Source organism: Amblyraja radiata, chromosome 22, assembly GCF_010909765.2.
Source record: "Amblyraja radiata isolate CabotCenter1 chromosome 22, sAmbRad1.1.pri, whole genome shotgun sequence".
Classification (NCBI taxonomy): Eukaryota; Metazoa; Chordata; class Chondrichthyes; order Rajiformes; family Rajidae; genus Amblyraja; species Amblyraja radiata.
Window position 1 is genome coordinate 11,225,275 of NC_045977.1, and position 17,532 is coordinate 11,242,806.

The 17,532-nt window shown below is 42.3% G+C and overlaps 1 protein-coding gene across 3 annotated transcripts in view; it reads right to left on the reverse strand.

The window, feature by feature from the left end:
- Positions 1 to 17,532, reverse strand: part of ppl (periplakin) — a 72,078-nt gene that overhangs the window by 23,270 nt on the left and 31,276 nt on the right. For 2 of the 3 annotated variants that reach the window (XM_033040399.1, XM_033040397.1), the window contains exons 4-14: positions 16,992 to 17,112; positions 15,363 to 15,488; positions 14,477 to 14,518; positions 14,080 to 14,241; positions 12,534 to 12,641; positions 8,052 to 8,147; positions 7,143 to 7,265; positions 5,052 to 5,198; positions 2,992 to 3,146; positions 2,084 to 2,181; positions 642 to 671 (exon numbers count right to left, since the gene is read on the reverse strand). In XM_033040399.1, coding sequence (XP_032896290.1) covers positions 642 to 671; positions 2,084 to 2,181; positions 2,992 to 3,146; positions 5,052 to 5,198; positions 7,143 to 7,265; positions 8,052 to 8,147; positions 12,534 to 12,641; positions 14,080 to 14,241; positions 14,477 to 14,518; positions 15,363 to 15,488; positions 16,992 to 17,112 — 1,208 coding nt within the window. The remainder of the gene's footprint in view (positions 1 to 641; positions 672 to 2,083; positions 2,182 to 2,991; positions 3,147 to 5,051; positions 5,199 to 7,142; positions 7,266 to 8,051; positions 8,148 to 12,533; positions 12,642 to 14,079; positions 14,242 to 14,476; positions 14,519 to 15,362; positions 15,489 to 16,991; positions 17,113 to 17,532) is intronic. The other variant, XM_033040398.1, reaches the window with a different exon arrangement.

Genomic DNA, 17,532 nt, shown 5'->3' on the forward strand with positions numbered 1-17,532 from the left:
GCTAAGACCCTCAACCTTGCTGTTACCACTTTGTAGTTGATTTTAACCACTACACATCCTTCACTTTCCATCTGAAATCTTGCTGCCTGCATTCCATGCTGCACCAAGACAAAAATAAACACCCCCAATCTGCACCCGACTTCCATTCCATTGAAACTTCTGTTTTAAAACGGTCATCCTTGTTTTTAAGTCCCTCCATGGATTTGACCTGCCTTGTATCTGATACATCTTCCTGCCCTACAACCCTTACAGATCACTATATTCCTCCATCTCCGCTCGCATTCCCCAGATGTGGTTCAGGATGGATTTTCATACTGCAATGTAATTTGGCAAAAAAACAATGTGCTGGAGGAACTCATCTGGCCAGGCAGCATCAGTGGAGGGAATGATCAGATGGCATTTTGGATCGGGGCCCTTCTTCAGACTGATGGGGTCAGGGGGAAAATGTCATGTGTTCGCTCCCTTCACTGATACTAACTGACCTGCTGAATGTCGCGAGCACTTTGTTTTTTTGCTCACAATTCCACCATCTGCAGTTTTGTGCATTTCCATGCAATTCCAGACTACTCTTATTGGTGATATAAAGCTAAACAACAACAAAAAATCTAACCGGCAGGTGTACTAAGAGAAAGGTTACATACTTGACCCAGGAACCACGGCGGTCTTCACTGCTGTGAAAGAGCAAGGAAAAGATTAACAACTTCAATTCAGATGAAAACAAGCCAGTAGTTTTTACAGTAAAGACCCATGACCGACCCATAACATTCTCAACGTCCTTAAGCAAAGGGTGATGCATGCCATTGTAATTAACTAGTTTTAAATTATTATGCGTTACAGAAATGGTAAACAGGCACAGTGGCACAGCGGTAGAGTTGCTGCCTTACAGCGCCAGAGACCCGGGTTCCATCCTGTCTATGGGTGCTGTCTGTACCGAGCTTGTGCATTCTCCCTTTGACCGTGTGAGTTTCCTCCGGGTGCTCTGGTTTCCTCCCACATTCCAAAGACGTGCAGGTTCATAAGTTAATTGACTTTAGTAATTGCCCGTAGTCTGTACAATTGAACTAGTGTATGGGTGATCGCTGGTCGGGGTGCGATCCTGTTTCCACACTGGATCTCAAACTAAATTACAGTCATTTTTATAAAATGTAGTACTGGAACTTCACTGCCAGGGAATGTTTCTACATTTATTCAGCAGCGATGAAATTAAATAAGATAAGAGTATCCAGCACTACTAGCAGTTTAGGATTCCCATAGTCCATCAAACTCAATTGAAAAACTAAATGTTTTTCTTCTTCAATAAACCTTCAATAAATCTAAATTTACTGAGCTGGAGCACTGTTTCCCAGAAAAAGAAAAAAAGCTGGTGTTTACATGTAAATGATTAAAAAGTTATTGTGGAGATTGAACAACTTAGAAAGCAATTACACCCATTTAGGAAGGAGAAAGCACATCATGACATGACTGACTTGAGATGACTTCATTTCAAAATTCATGCATAGAGATTTTTTAATGTTAACATTGATGCAATGAGAAAAACAAATAACCAGATCTCTCTGCAAACTCTTCTATTCATCCAAAAACTTTCATAAAATAGATTAACTCAGTGGGTCAGGAAGCATCTCTGGACAAAATGGGATCACCTGTTAGAGCTGCAAGGTGGCGCAATGATAGAGTTGCTGCCTTACAGCGAATGCAGCGCCGGAGACCTGGGTTCAATCCCGACTACGGGTGCTGTCTGTACGGAGTTTGTACGTTCTCCCCGTGATCTGCGTGGGTTTTCGCCAAGGTCTTTGGTTTCCTCCCACACTCCAAAGACTTACAGGTGTGTAGGTAAATTGGCTTGGTAAATGTAAAAATGGTCCCTAGTGTGTGTAGGATAGTGTTAATGTGCGGGGATCATTGGTCAGCGTGTACCCGGTGGGCCGAAGGGCCTATTTCCGCGCTGTATCTTTAAAACTAAAACTATCCATTTTCTCCAGAGATGTTGCCTGTCCCCAAAGCTATTCCAGCCTATTGTGCGTATCTTTGGTATAAACCAGCATCTGCACTTTTATTTCATTATATATTATATCATAAAACAAACCTGGTACGTTAACATGTTTCAGTCCGTTCAAACTCTTCTGGACAGTGTTCTTGGCAGTGCTGCTCTTCAGTTTAACTGCGTTGTATTGATTGGTGATGCTGATCGAAGGAAAGGGAGCAATGAGTAGTTCACGATCCACAAATCACCCAGCACGTAAACCCTCAAGTTTACAATAAAACATTAAAAATATCATGAGAGAAAAATGTCCTCTGATCACACAACCTAAACTGGTGGTTGAGAAATGTTGGGGTTTGTACACTTGAAACCCAAACAATGGAGATGAATATCTGTTCAATGCCTGCAATCAAAGATAGGTTTCCATCCCCTACGCTTATCCATACATTTTGACCAATATCACAGGATTTGGGCTTCGTAATATCCTTCCCTAATTGCTCCGGAACTGTGGAATAGTTCATTAGGAGTCCACCACAAACTGGGTTTGGAGTCAACTGGTTTGCTCCCTCACAGGAGATTAGTGAACAAGTTTAGCTTTAACAGTAGTTTCACCAATACCTGTACCTATACTGAGATTATATTCCCATTTCATTAACCTTGGGACTGCATGATCAAGTCTACTTCTTTCACCTTCTAATTTCTCCTGGGTTTTCAAAATACTTTATTTGCCACAATATCCACTTTGTTACAACTTTCAAGGAGCTATGGACTTGGACCCTATGATCCCTCTGCATATCAATGCTGTTAAGATCTTGTCGTTAATTATATATTCTCTTCTTACATTTGTCCTCTCAAATTACTTTTGTTTGGATTAAACTCTGATCAATTAAATACTCTTGAATTACTTGAATTTTAAATGGCCAGTGGCCATGGTTAGGTTTGAACTTGAATCGCTGGAGCAACGATTCGGCAACTTAATTGCTATGCTCAAGCATCATGTTTTGCAGACTTACTCATTTCCAATTGCTACTGCCTCAAGGTCAGTTGGTGGGATTATGAAACAAACAGCAGGGGCCTTCTGCTTCTGACCTGCTGAATCAGACACCTCCCAGTGGGTCCCATTGATGTTCTTGAGCAGTGTATAGCTCTCCCCACGCTGAATGTGTGTCTGCCAAAAGAAGGTGAAAGAATGGTTTGCTGACAAATAATCACCGCCAATTCAAATCAGTTTACAGCAACAATGGAGACACAAGGAATTGCAGGTGCTGGAATCTGGTGCTAACAAATAACTGGAGGATAGACATAAAACGCTGGAGTAACTCAGCGGGACAGGCAGCATCTCTGAGAGAAGGAATCGGTGACGTTTCGACTCCAAACTCTTCTTGAGAATGAAGAAGGGTTTCGACCCGAAAAGTCACCCATTCCTCCTCTGGCATTTTGTGTCTATCTTCGGTGTATTTTTAAACTACCAACTTACACAAGGAACTCAGCAGCTCAAGCAGTGTCTGGAGACTGGGGAATGATTGAGCTTTCTTGGCCCGATGCAAGACACGACTTGAAATGTTGACACCCCAGATGCTGATTGACCCATGACCCGCTGAGCACCTCCAGCTGTTTGTTTAAAACAGCAATAGGAACATTTCTATCACTCTCCCTCTAAGTTGGGTGGACTCCACCTTTCATTATATTGATGAAACAATATATAGTTTCTGAAGAAAAATCTTTTACCAAAACCTAACTTTAAAAGCTGATAATGATGGACAAGAAATAAAAGGGTATGGAACCATGACAGATAGATTTAATAGACTCGTCAAAATCTCAACGAATCTAGAACAGGCTGGAAGGACTGAGTAACCCACTTATTCCCAGGTTCCTGAAGCTTTCCTTCAACACCAAAGTTGCAATCCTTCTCCAAAACTACCCAAGGCATAGAAATCAATGGACCTAAAGAGGATGAATGGGATTAGTGTAGAAAGGAACAACAGGCAGGATGGACATGGTGGGCCGAAGGGTCTGTTTCTTTGCCATGCAACTCCATTACTCTAATTTATTTGACGAAATGTCCCGAATTAACAACTCTTGTAAAAGGAAATCATTCCTGTCCACTCAAATTCACATAATTTTAAACACATTTAAAACTAATCTAGCCATCTGCTTCAAGTCCATTGCTTTTGGTGCCTTGGTAAATTTGGAGGATTAGGGGGACATTGACTATTCATTCAGAAGGTGCTGGGGGTCCAGTACGCATTGTCCGAATGGCTGGATGAGATAGAAACCTATTGGATATTTAAAGAGCACCCACTGTATACCTGACCTGGTGTAATGAGCAAGTGAGAACCAAGAGCTGAAAAGTGGGATTAGGCTGTGGAGTGAACGTGGGTAGGTAGTTCTTTTGGCTGGTGTTAGTAAAATGGGATAAATTAACAACACCTTACATTTCTAAGTTTCTATTTAAAATTAACTATTAGCAATTTTATGTCTCCAGATGCTATCTGCATATTGGGATGAAAACACCATTGGGGACAACATGCTTAAAAATTCAAATCCATTGACTTCCCAATCAGGTAAAGGATGTTGTATAAATCATAATTAGTAGGTAGACAAAAGTGCTGAAGAAACTCAGCGGGTGCAGCAGCATCTATGGAGCGAAGGAAATAGGCAACGTTTCGGCCCGAAACGTTGCCTATTTCCTTCGCTCCATAGATGCTGCTGCACCCGCTGAGTTTCTCCAGCACTTTTGTTTACCTTCGATTTTCCAGCATCTGCAGTTCCTTCTTAAATAAATAATTAGTAGGTATATAGTTCAAGGAATATTACAATACCTGCTACTAAAATTATAGCATTAGTCTACTTGCATTTGGATTTGTATCTTAAATAAATCAACTTACTTATTGCTCAGCCAAAAACAGAAGCAAATGCAGCAGAAAACCTAATGTATTCAATGGGAAGGAAATGCTAGATTGAACGACTAGAATATATAAGGACGCCCTCTGAGGTGCAAGTTCAACAATCCATTGGCATTGCTAGATTTTGCAAGTCAGAGAAGGTACAAATCAAACCAAAATGTCCCTACCTCTTCTGCATCAAAATCACAGAGAGCCTCCACTGGGACAGCCTTGGAAGGGTTGGCTCGGCGATTCTTCAGAGGCATCACCTGGCAACTGCGTTTCTTCAGTGTTTTCACTGCATTATCGTACTTGTCCAATGCTCGGTCCTGATCCTGTAGCAGACAAAGCAGAAGCCAGCACTAAGTAAGGTAGGTAGGCACAAAATACTGGAGTAACTCAGCAGGTCAGGCAGCATCTCTGGAAAAAAGGAACAGGCGTTGTTTTGGGTCGAGACCCTTCCTCAGACTGTAATGCCCCTGTCCCACTTAGGAAACCGGAACGGAAACCTCTGGAGACTTTGCGCCCCACCCAAGGTTTCCGTGCGGTTCCCAGAGGTTGCAGGTGGTTGCCGGAGGTTGCAGGTAGTGGAAGCATGTAGGGAGACTGACAAAAACCTCCGGGAACCACCTGCAACCTCGCACGGTAGAATTTAATTTCAGACATGTATGAAGTGATGCATTTGGGAGATGAACCTGGGTCTCTGCCACTGCGAGTCATTCAGTAACAATGCCACTGAGCTGGAGAATATAACTGAAACTTTGATGGTCATAGGTTCTTAAATTAAAGGCTGGGTTTGGCTGGGCCCCACACTCCCAAACTCACCTGGACCAGATGCACAAGGCTGATCCAACCAGCTATTAACACCCTCAAGGTGGGCTTTGGGATCTCAATGGTAAGTAGACCCCAAGTGAAGGATTGTAGAATGTCCCTAGCAATCTTAGCAGAGGGTAAAGTTGGGGTTGGAGTTTTGACTCATATCACACTCCTTAATTGATTCTTAAGAGTTTTTAAATATTTTTCAATTGATGTACATTATTACAAAGGATGGCATAACTTAAATAAAAGTAAAACAAAAATCATTAAACCACTTAGAAACATTAAAATGATGTTACACTTTGCACTTGATTGAACAAGGCATTGATGTCCATGGATCCAATGCAGGTAAATGGGATTAATATGGATGGGTGCAATGGTCAACGTGGACATGGTCTACTGAAGGGCTTTGCCATCTAATCCACAAGTTTGGAATCCCCATTGAAATGAAAGAGGTTGTGAATTCCACTACTGGCCACATCTTCCCATCTCCACCCCTTTCTGCCGTTCTGCAACTCACTGGTCAACTCATCCCTTCCCACCCAAACCACCCCCTCCCCAGGTACTTCCCCCTGCAACCACAGGAGATGCAACACCTGTCCCTTTACCTCCCTCCTCGACTCCGTCCAAGGACCCCGACAATCTTTTCAGGTGATGCAATGTTCACTTGCACCTCCTCCAACCTCATCTACTGTATCCGCTGTTCCAGCTGTCAACTCCTGTATATCGGCGAGACCAAGCTCAGGCTCTGCGAAGGTTTAGCTGAATACCTCCGCTTAGTCCGCCTAAACTACCTGATCTCCCGGTTGCTCAGCACTCTCCCTCCCATTCCCAATCTGCCCTTTCTGTCCTGGGTCTCCTCCATTGTCAGAGTGAGGCCCAGCGCAAATTGGAGGAACAGCACATCATATTTTGCTTGGGTAGCTTACACCCCAGCGGTATGAACATTGACTTCTCTAACTTCAAGTAGCCCTTGCTTTCCCTCTCTCTCCATCCCATCTCCCTTCCCAGTTCTTCCACCAGCCTTACTGCCTCTGACTGCATTTTATCTCTGTATCAGCCACTCCCCTGACATTAGTCTGAAGGGCCTCGACCCAAAAGTCACCCATTCCTTCTCTCTAGAGATGCTGCCTGTCCCGCTGAGTTACTCCAGCATTTTGTGATGTCAACGAGACTTGCAGAGACTTGCAGTGGGTTGAAGGGCCTGTTTCCGCACTGTATCTTTAAACTAAACTAAAAAAGTTACCAGAATAGTCACCCTGCATTCTTTAAGTGAACAGGGCTAAGCAAATATTGCCCCTGCAGCACTCAGTGCACCACAAGTGAAGCCCAGTTCTGTTCCAAGGATTTCCAAAGTGAAATTAGTGTTCAACGTTTACCCCTTGACCTTGGCAGGGTGTGTAGTATCAAAGCATGACTTGTTCAAGGTCAACTTCTGCATTACCAACACTGCTTCTACTTACGTCCAGGTCCCGGAGCAGAGTTTGAAGCTGGAATTCATCTTTGAATTCTGAATTGTATTTCAAATCCATATCGTTGTCAATTTTTTTGAGAAGCTCCTGCATGTCCTTCGAGTCTTTGTAATACTAAAGGATTAAAAGTAATAAAAAGGTGACTATTTGTAATATTGTACAGACACTGTGTCATTTTTGTTGGCTAAATTGTTTAGAAAGACTATACTCAGTTCTGAATCAATTCCAGGTAAAATAGAGGGGACAGGATTGTAAACTGTAAGCAAAGCATAGAGTTTGTTATTTATAGGTATTCCTACAACTGTCTTTACCAGATATGTAGGTTAATTGGCTTGATATAATTAAATATTTTGAGTATGATAGCGTTAGTGTGCGGGGATCACTGGTTGGCGCAGTCTCGATGGGCCGAAGAGCCTGTTTCTGTGCTGAATCTCTAAACTAAACTAAATCGCTGCTACTGCTGCAGGTATCAAGTTAATTGTTCTGTTTCACTTCAATGATTCAATGTTACTTTATTGTCAGTGAAATGCTTTGTTTTGCATACAACCCGCTAAAGCAGACCTCACCTAGACCTAGACCTAACACAGCAGACCTCACCGAGGCAGTACACAAGAGTCTCCACGTTTCTGGAGCCAACAAAGTTACAAAAGTTACTTGCCACAAATTCCGCTGCATCTTGCATCGAAATTGAGGATTGTTCAGAATTTCTAAGTGGTTGCATGTCAACATATGACATGGCGGGAGCATACAGTGCAGAAAGACCAGCACTCCGTTGATTATATGACTGGAATCATTTTAATTACCTCAAATCATCAAATCAAAGAAAATGAAACACTCAGATGTGGGTCGCCACAACCCAACTGGGATGAACAGATCGATTCCCCCACAGACCCCACTTACCTTGTGGTAGTCATCCATGTTTTTGAGATGATTCTCCTCACAGATCAGCAGGTTGAGATATTCCTTCCAGTCAGCATGCACGGCTCCCATGTGGGCCTGGCAAACACACAGTCAAGGGTTCAGCATTGGTCAAAGTGATCTCAAAGACTTTTCCGAAATATCTATGCGATCATTTACAGCAGAAGCAAGATAGCGTTGTTTTTATGATAGATTAAGCTTCTCAACAACAATAACCATAGGTCTTGCAAATGTAAAAAAACTATCTGACACACACGATTGCTCCCAGTGATCGATGTATTTGATGCCTTTAAATAAAGTCTTGACTGCCTTACCCGATCTTTGTGGGGTGTTTTAAAGTTTTCTTTAACAGAATTGGTGCTGTGACTCAGATGACTATGACTGAAGAAATCAGGACAAGAGCTCGTTGAGTCTTTGTTGAAAGACTCCGAATGAAACTTTCCAAAGTTTTGCGCATGTCATCCGAGCTAAATGGATCGGGTAAAAAAAGACTTTCAACACTTAATTCCCCCTCCCCCCCGAGCCTAATTGGGGAAAGTAGAAGATAAGGGAAAGTAAGAAGGGGGAATTTTAGTAATTCACTGAATAAAGGAGGTGGTGTTACATCTTAGCGGCATTACAGTTATTCTGCAGTAATTGCATCCTATGGGTGTGATTATTCTGAAGTTATCACACTACAAATATCAAATTGTGCACACTAGTGAGAAAAATAAGAGAGAGAGACGTGGTCAGGGCTCTTCTTATAAGCACAAGGAATTCATATGCCTCGTCCTGGTATTTAGGTAGTCCTTCTCCTTCATCTCATTCTCATTAGGCCGTCCCTTGGGATCGAAAATGATTCCTTTCCACTTCAGTTCTATGGGATCTGTAGTGGCCGAACATTATAGTGAATTACATTGTTGCTGTCTTCATATGGTCTCAGCGTGGATTGTTATTGTTGGAGGGAAGTGTTATGTAACAGGGACAGACTTGTAGAGTACCTATGCTTGGTGGATATTAGGTGAAAGGTTCATGGTCTTGTATGCTTTGGTGAATGAGCCATCCATGGCTTGCAGTTCAGGACTCTGAACATACACATCCGGAAGTGCAGCCTGTGTGATGCAGCTCAATATTGCAATTGGAATGGCCATGGAGTGGGGTTATCGTTGGGTGAACAGTCTCCCATTTCTCCAGCAGATAAGGTCCATCCCAAGATGCAGCTTTGTGGCAGAGTAGACTGAGAAAAATCTTCAGGCTTTTATTGCAACCTTGCTTGGCGCAGTCCATTCTCAGATTGGGTTTGTTGATGGAATCACAGCCTACATGCCATCACGCACTGGATGCCAGATGGAGATGAATTTCCACAATTGAAAAGGATACACCATTCTTGATCACTGAATGAAAGTATTTTGTAAAGGCAAAAAGATCCACATATAGTGATTGATACTGCTGTAAGCACTTCTCTTGTGAAGTTTGGATGGAGTTCACACTGCAAGGTTTTGGCCAGTAGGGGGACGGGGTTGAGAGGAGCCTCACCTTTACACGCCCTGTTGCAGACAGAAAGGATGACTGCTCTGTTATTACTGAGGAAGTTTAAAAGGTTTAAAAGTTACAAAAATGGATTGAGCTGAAACTAGAAGTAAAGACAGGCTGTTTCCTTTCTCCTATTATAAATTGCAAAGCCAGCTCCTATTACACTAACAAGGCTAACAAAGATGTTTATGCTCTTTGCCCCATAACACAAGCGAGATAAGAAGCACAACATCATGAATGTTTCCTCTATAATATCAACATTAAGAGGATGTTCATACACTCTGCTCCTACCCTTGCTCTATAAGATTATAATGTGCATCATTAAAGTAAAAAAAACAAAATGCTTGATCTGCAGAAAAATAGCCTTCCCATCATAACCATATATGGGCCAACGCTTCCTCTCTCCGAAGAATCTGTCAATCTTAAGAAGCTGTCAATCGTAAGAAGCAAGAGGCTGTACTACGCTCTGTAGATAAAGTATTGCTGAATCGCTGAATATTGAGGTGTAAATATATCTACTTAAACACTGCCCCTTTGTGTGGGGATGAGAGTTGCTCTGTATGTTTGTTGCACTGGCGTATCCTTTTCAATTGTGGAAATTCATCTCCATCTGGCATCCAGTGCGTTGCACTGCCCCTTTGTGTGTTAGGACAACACTGCTGCTGCATCTCATGGCCATGAATTGAGCTGCTGAACCTCCGACACTCTGTATTCATGCCACAAATATTTTGTTGCTCCCTAGCGTTTTGGTGCCTCTGAGATGCGAAGTATCCAAACCAAGTACATCCTGTCTTTTAAGGTTAATTAGCGTGAATCTCTCAACTGCTCTCATCTTTTTGGTAAACCATTTATAGACAATAGACAATAGGTGGAATAGGCCATACGGCCCTTCAAGCCAGCACCACCATTCAATGTGATCATGGGTGATGATCCACAATCAGTACCCCGTTCCTGCCTTCTCCCCATATCCCCAAGAGCCCTATCTAGCTCTCTCTTGAAAGTATCCAGAGAACCGGCCTACACCACCTTCTGAGGCAAAGAATTCCACACTCACAACTCTCTGTGTGAAAAAGTGTTTCCTCCTCTCCGTTCTAAATGGCTTACCACTTATTCTTAAACTGTGGCCCCTGGTTCTGGACTCCCCCAACATCGGGAACATGTTTTCTGCCCCTAGCGTGTCCAAACGCTTAATAATCTTATATGTTTCAATAAAATAACCTCTCATCCTTCTAAATTCCAGAGTATACAAGCCCAGCCGCTCCATTCTCTCAGCATATGGCAGTCCCGCCATCCCGGGAATTAACCTTGTGAACTCCCTCAATAGCAAGAATGTCCTTCCTCAAATTTGGAGACCGAAAATACACACATTATTCCAGGTGAGGTCTCACTAGGGCCCTGTACAACTGCAGAAGGACTTCTTTGCTCCTGTACTCAACTCCTCTTGTTATAAAGGCCAACATGCCATTTGGTTTCTTCGCTGCCTGCTGTAGCTTCATGCTTACTTTGGAGTCTTCATGGGTACTAATTATAGTGGACTTCAAAAGGCAGACACGACATTGTGCACATTGTGTGGTTCCAGTTGGTTGGAAGCCATCACATCACCCCTGGCATTTAGTCTGGGAAGAGTTTGAGAACGTGTGCGGAGCAAAGTAGAAAGGTCTTCAAGCATTGTTCATACCGGCAAATTCATTAGGTCCATGTCTTGGTCATTCTAATACATGCTTCTTCAAGTGCAAGTAAGGGAGAAAATACCTGTTAAAGACACTACCCTAATTAAAGGATAGCCTCAGTAGGCACAGTTTCCTATAATGTAATAGCGACCATACGGTGGCAGTTACTTCTTGCTCGCGATGTAGGTTTGCACTTTGCAGAGTACATGACGGGAACTTCACAAAACAACATAGTACAAGGACCATCAACTTAAAAAAATCCCTGGGAATGTGCAACGTTCAACTTCCACTCGATGAGTTGGATATAATTTTTTTTTTCATAAGAATTCTTATTCTACTTTTGTAATTTGTGATGGAAGAGTCACAAACCAAGTCAGCCAATTTAAAAAATAACCTTAGATTATTATGAACGGATACGGTTCTGAAACAATAACCCTGTTTAGTTTAGTTTAGAGATACAGCACGGAAACAGGGCCTTCGGCCCACCGAGTCCACGCCGACCAGCGATCCCCGCACATTAACACTATCCTACACCCACTAGGGACAATTTACATTTATATCAAGCCAATTAACCTACAAACCTGTAAATCTTTGGAATGTGGAAGGAAACCCCAGATCTCGGAGAAAACCCACGCAGGTCACGGGGAGAACGTACAAATTCCGTACAGACAGCACCCGTAATCGGGATCGAACCCGGGTCTCCGGCGCCGCATTCGCTGTAAGGCAGCAACTCTACCACTGCGCCACCGTGACTGCCTGACTTGCTGAATGGTTCCAGCATATTCTGTTTTATTTCAGATATTCAGCATCTGTAGTAATTGCTTTTAGAAAGCAATATGTCAAACTGAATTATGCGCGGCACGATGGCACAGCGGTAGAGTGGCTGCCTTACAGCGCTTGCCACGCCAGAGACCGGGTTCGATCCCGACTACGGGTGCTGTCTGTATGGAGTCTGTACGTTCTCCCCGTGATCACGTGGGTTTTCTCCGAGATCTTCGGTTTCCTCCCACACTCCAAAGACGTACAGGTTTGTAGGTTAATTGGCTTGGTATAAGTGTAAATTGTCCCTAGTGTGTGTAGGATAATGTTAATGTGCGGGGATCACTGGTCGGCGCAAACTCAGTGGGCCAACGAGCTTGTTTCTGCACTGTATCTCTAAACTAAACTAGCTGATGGTTAGGAGTACGGGGATGCCATTTCTACATCTGTCTCTGTCAGATATTAAGGCAGCGCTATTCATTATACTGTTGCAGTCATAAGCCATGGTTCAAGTCCCATTTACCTCCACAGCATTCTTTCCTGGGTGCTTCGTCTGTAACAGTTTGTTGCCTTCATCATGAAGTTTGGTAACAGCTGCTTCCTTAGCTTCCAGATGTCGGTTCACAAAGTTCTGCAAAATACAAGCAAAGTGTCAGAGACGCTGCCAATCCTCCCCCTACCCTCCCACTACAGGCACAGGATCTCTGCCACACTTGCAGAGGTAACATTTATCATTTAGTTTAGTTTTAGTTTAACTATTTAACATAATGTTTTTAAATAAGTGGTTTACTGATGTCCATGAAGAAACTGCAGATGCTGGTTTAAACCGAAGATAGACACAAAATGCTGGAGAAACTCAGCGGGACAGGCAACATCTCTGGAGAGAGTTAGATTTAGCTCTTATGGCTAAAGGAATCATGGAATATGGGGAAAAAGCAGGAACGGGGTAGTGATTTTAGATGATCAGCCAGAAATATATTGAATGGCAGTGCTGGCTCGAAGGGCCGAATGGCTTACTCCTGCACCTATTTTTCTATGTTTCTGTGATCAGATCTCTGAAGAAGGATCTCAACTCAAACAGTCACCCATTCATTCTCTCCAGAGATGCTGCCTGTCCTGCTGAGTTACTCCAGCATTTTCTGTCTATCTTCGGTTTTCTGATATCCTTCAGGAAAACGTTTTACCAGTTATTTCTACCTGCTCAATCATATACATAGATATGATTGCTTGATGCTTCGAAATGCCCACTATCTTTGCTTGATGCTTCAAAATAGTCTTGCAATCCACTTAGTTATCAAGGGGCAATTCAGCCAATAATGCTGGCATGGCCTGTGATGGCTAGATTTTGAAACATCAATAAATTAAAAAGTAACTTCCAAGAACGAGACCTTCCACTACCACTACATTTTGGAGGAGAAACTCTGTCATTGACATGAGCATGTGCAAAAATGTGAGGTGTAAATCGGCATGGGTGACAGAGAATTCCACACATTCACTGCCTTCTGAGTGAAATTTCTTATCTTAGTCATAAACATCACATCCCTATTCCTCAGACTCTGACCCTTGTTCTGGATCCCAAAGTCAGGAAAACATCCTCCCCACATCTATCTCCTAAACCTTGGCAGAATTTACTATATTTCAATGAGATCGTCTCTCATTTAAAAAAAAAAATGTATTGAATACAGTCCTAGTTTATCAATCTCTCCTCATGCAATGGTCTCACCATCTCAGGAATCTGGTGAACCTTTGTTACACTTCCTCTACGGCTGATATATATTTTCTTGGGCATGGAGATCAAAAGAGCAACGTGCAACTGGTGTCGCAGGTCACGTGATATCTTGGTCTGGACATATGTTACTGTTTCTTTGTCATTCTTTGATCAAATCCTGGCACTCCCTAGAAAACAATACCGTGGGAGTACTTTCACTAGATGGGCAGTAGTTGATCAAAAAGAGATTTGCCACCACCTTCTCAAAGGTAGCTAAGGACAGGTAACAACTGCTGAGCTTGACACGGTCTCCCTGATCCTGAGAATGGGTTTCAAAAGATCATCTGTACGGCTGAGGTACCTCGTATTGTCGATGGCGGTTTTTGTAATCCAGGTTCTGGTCACTCCAGTCATAACGCAGGCGGTCTTCCTCCTGGGTGTCCATCCAGTACAGCTCATTGGTGCAGTTCTGCATGTATTCACGGAGGCTTAACAAGTCTTTCTGCCGCTGCTGCGTCCCATTCTGCACAGTAGAAAGCAAATGGACATTGACCAACAGCTGATACTATTAGGCACCACGGTGGCTTTACAGCCTGTCAGATTCAAGTTACAACACCAAGCTCGAATAATAGCCACTATCCACCCTGATATTGTTAATATTGCAGCTCAATTGTTAATTAATACTGCCAAGCCAATCTAAGACATTGGTTTGTGAACACAATTGATACAGTTTTGGAACAAAATTGTCTCATACTCACCGATAGTTTGTTGTACTTCACCTGGATGCCACTGATATAATCCTGTTAAAAGAATAAAAGAGTGTTTTAACAGATAGTGAACTGTAACATGTTGAAGAGGACTTCACTTTTAAGGAAACTATCTTTTCCATTCCTCACCTCCCACAATACAAGCCCTAAATAGAAAATCATTCTACTGTGAGTGATTACTGAACGTACAGGAAATGTTACCTGGGTGTGGAATATGACAAAGATAGACACAAAAAGCTGGAGTGACTCAGCGGGTCAGGCAGCATCTCTGGAGAAAAGGAATATGTGATGTTTCGGATCGAGACCCTTCTGCAGACCGAGAGTCAGGGGAAAGGGAAATGAGAGATATAGAAAGTACATAAAACAAATGAATGAAAGATATGCACAAAGCAACGATGATCAAGAAAAGATGGAGCCCACAATGGTCCCTTGTTGGGTGTGGGGTAGGTGATAATGAGTTTTACAGACAGTGAAACACAAAAAGAAGACAGTGAAAAAGGTATGACGACTAGGGTGGGGGAGGGACGGAGAGAGAGGGGATGAAAGCAAGGGATACGACAACAGGTTATTCATCAGCTGAATTTTGTGGGGCAATAACTTTTCTTGAATAGGGCCATGACAATCATCTTGAAAGCAATTCTGTTTTCTTCTCCACCCATGCTACCTGACTTATCAAGATTTTCCAGCATGAGTTATTTTGCTTTTCTATTTTATTTAGTATCTTATCAAATTAAATTCCAACATCCTTGAAGGATTACCAATTGGATGCAAAGATTTAGGATACCACAAACAAATACTGCTGTTTGATCCATTACTCAGGTTATACATTTCTTGGCCTGCACATTCCCTCCTGTATCTGTAAAGAAGCCTGCTTTACCGGGTTCTCATTCTTGTTGATGTGATCCCCAATTGTTTCAACCTCTTTGCTGAAGAGCTGGTGGTGTTCCAATTGCTGATCGACAAAAGGTAATTCATTTCCAAAGCCTCCATTGTTCAGCTCTGCCTGAAGGAACAAACAGACACAGGAAAAATGTACATGAAGAATTTAACAACAAGCAACAAGGAGACTCTGCCCTGTAATTGTTGATTCTCCAGTGTGAGGATATACCCGCTTAGCATCCACCCTGTTAAACTACCTCAGAATCTTACATTTCCATTTTCCCAATATCAGTGAGTTGATGTGTAGGAAGGAACTGCAAATGCTGGTTTACACCGAAGATAGACATATAATGGTGGAGTAACTCAGCGGGACAGGCAGCATCTCAGGAGAAGAAAGAATGGGTGACATTTAAGGTCTCGACCCGAAACATCGCCCATTCCTTCTCTTCAGCGTTACTCCAGCATTTTGTCTCAGTGAGTTAATGTCATTAATCTCTCCTGATAAAACAATTTTCTTCCAAGATTCTACCTATTGAACTGGAGATCAGGAAACTGAAGTACTCAGGCACTCTGCTGCTTTTATGCCTAGCTCTTGACTGTGTGATTTATTGGACAGTGGGAAGAAGAGGTGAGAGAAAAGCCAGCCCTGCTCCTGATCCCATTGATAAACCTTTCTCAAGATAGGGTTCAAATTATTCACTGACATTCAAGATTACCCACAATGTAAATTCCTTAAAGACAGATTAGTAGATGTTCAATAGATAGATTCTTGGAAGAGAATTGTCTTATCTGGGGAGATTAAATGGTATACTCAGTGAAATTGGGAAAACTGTAAGATTGTTGGGGTGGATGCTGAGAGTCTGTTTGCTCACACAGTATAGTCTGTATAGAAAATTAGATGGCAGTCTCAGTATAAGGGATGAGTGCACCTGCAACACCACCCCCAGCAAAGAATTCCAGCTACACCCTCTGTGTAAAAAACTTCCCCATACATCTCTTTTAAACTTTGCCCCTTTCACCTTAAAGCTATACCCTCTAGTCTTTGACATTTGTATCCTGGGAAAAAGGTTCTGACTTTCTCCTCTATCTATGTCTATTTCTTCCCACAACCCATAGAAGTGTGAGTTGGTGAATTAATTGGTAGATTGGTAGAATCTGGATTTGCCTAAATGCTGAAGGGAATATGGGAAGAAGAAAATGGATTAGGGAAGTGTCAGTATAATAATGCAGATGGTCAGTAAGGATTCTGAGGGCTGAAGGGCCTGTTTCCATGCTGTACCTCTCTACAACTCTTGACTAAAACTGGATAGTCATCTAGAGTGCTGACCTTCCATCTACTTCATTGGAGACCTTAGAACCATCTTTAATCAGATGCCATCTTGCATTAATTGTTGGACACTTTATCCCTAAACATGCAATGTGGACGGCTTGATTGTAATCACGTATGGTCTTTCTTTGACTGGATAGCATGCAAACAAAAGCTTTTCACTGTATCACAAGACACATGACAATAATAAACTAAACTAAACTGTATGAAGGATCAATAACATTCCAATTGAATGCTAGAGCAAGCAAGCATTAGGGCTATCATGGCCTATCATGATTCTCAACGTAGTTTTTCTAATACCTGCTTCTCGTCGATCATTTTGGACCAGTCGAAAGTAGGAACTCCATCGACCCGAGAAAGACTGTAGACCTTCTTATGTTCCATTTTGAGCTTCTTGATCCTCTCTTTCAACTGTTTGACACTGAAAAGAAGATTCAATTGTTTATTTGTTTGGTAACCAAATGTTTGATATTTTGATATTTTGTTCTTTCCTTAATGTTCAAATGGAATTCAATATTCCTCAAATGATTAGAGCTATTTTACTCAGCTCGGTATCGTAACTCTTCCAAATGCCTAATACCCTGATGTAGCATCACATTACGTAATCCTGAATTTTATCTCTGTTGGATATGTTAAAGTAACTGGGCTGAGGAAGTAGAGAAACACAACAGATCTCCATTCATCTAACAAAGTCCACCATTTGCTAATTTTCCATTAAAATTAGATTGGGTGAGGTGTCAGTTAGTTTCTGACACTTATAAAACCATAGACTAGCTGGAAAAAAATAAACCCTGCAAGGAATTACAGGGACATCTTCTTCATCACAGGTCGAGAGAGAAGC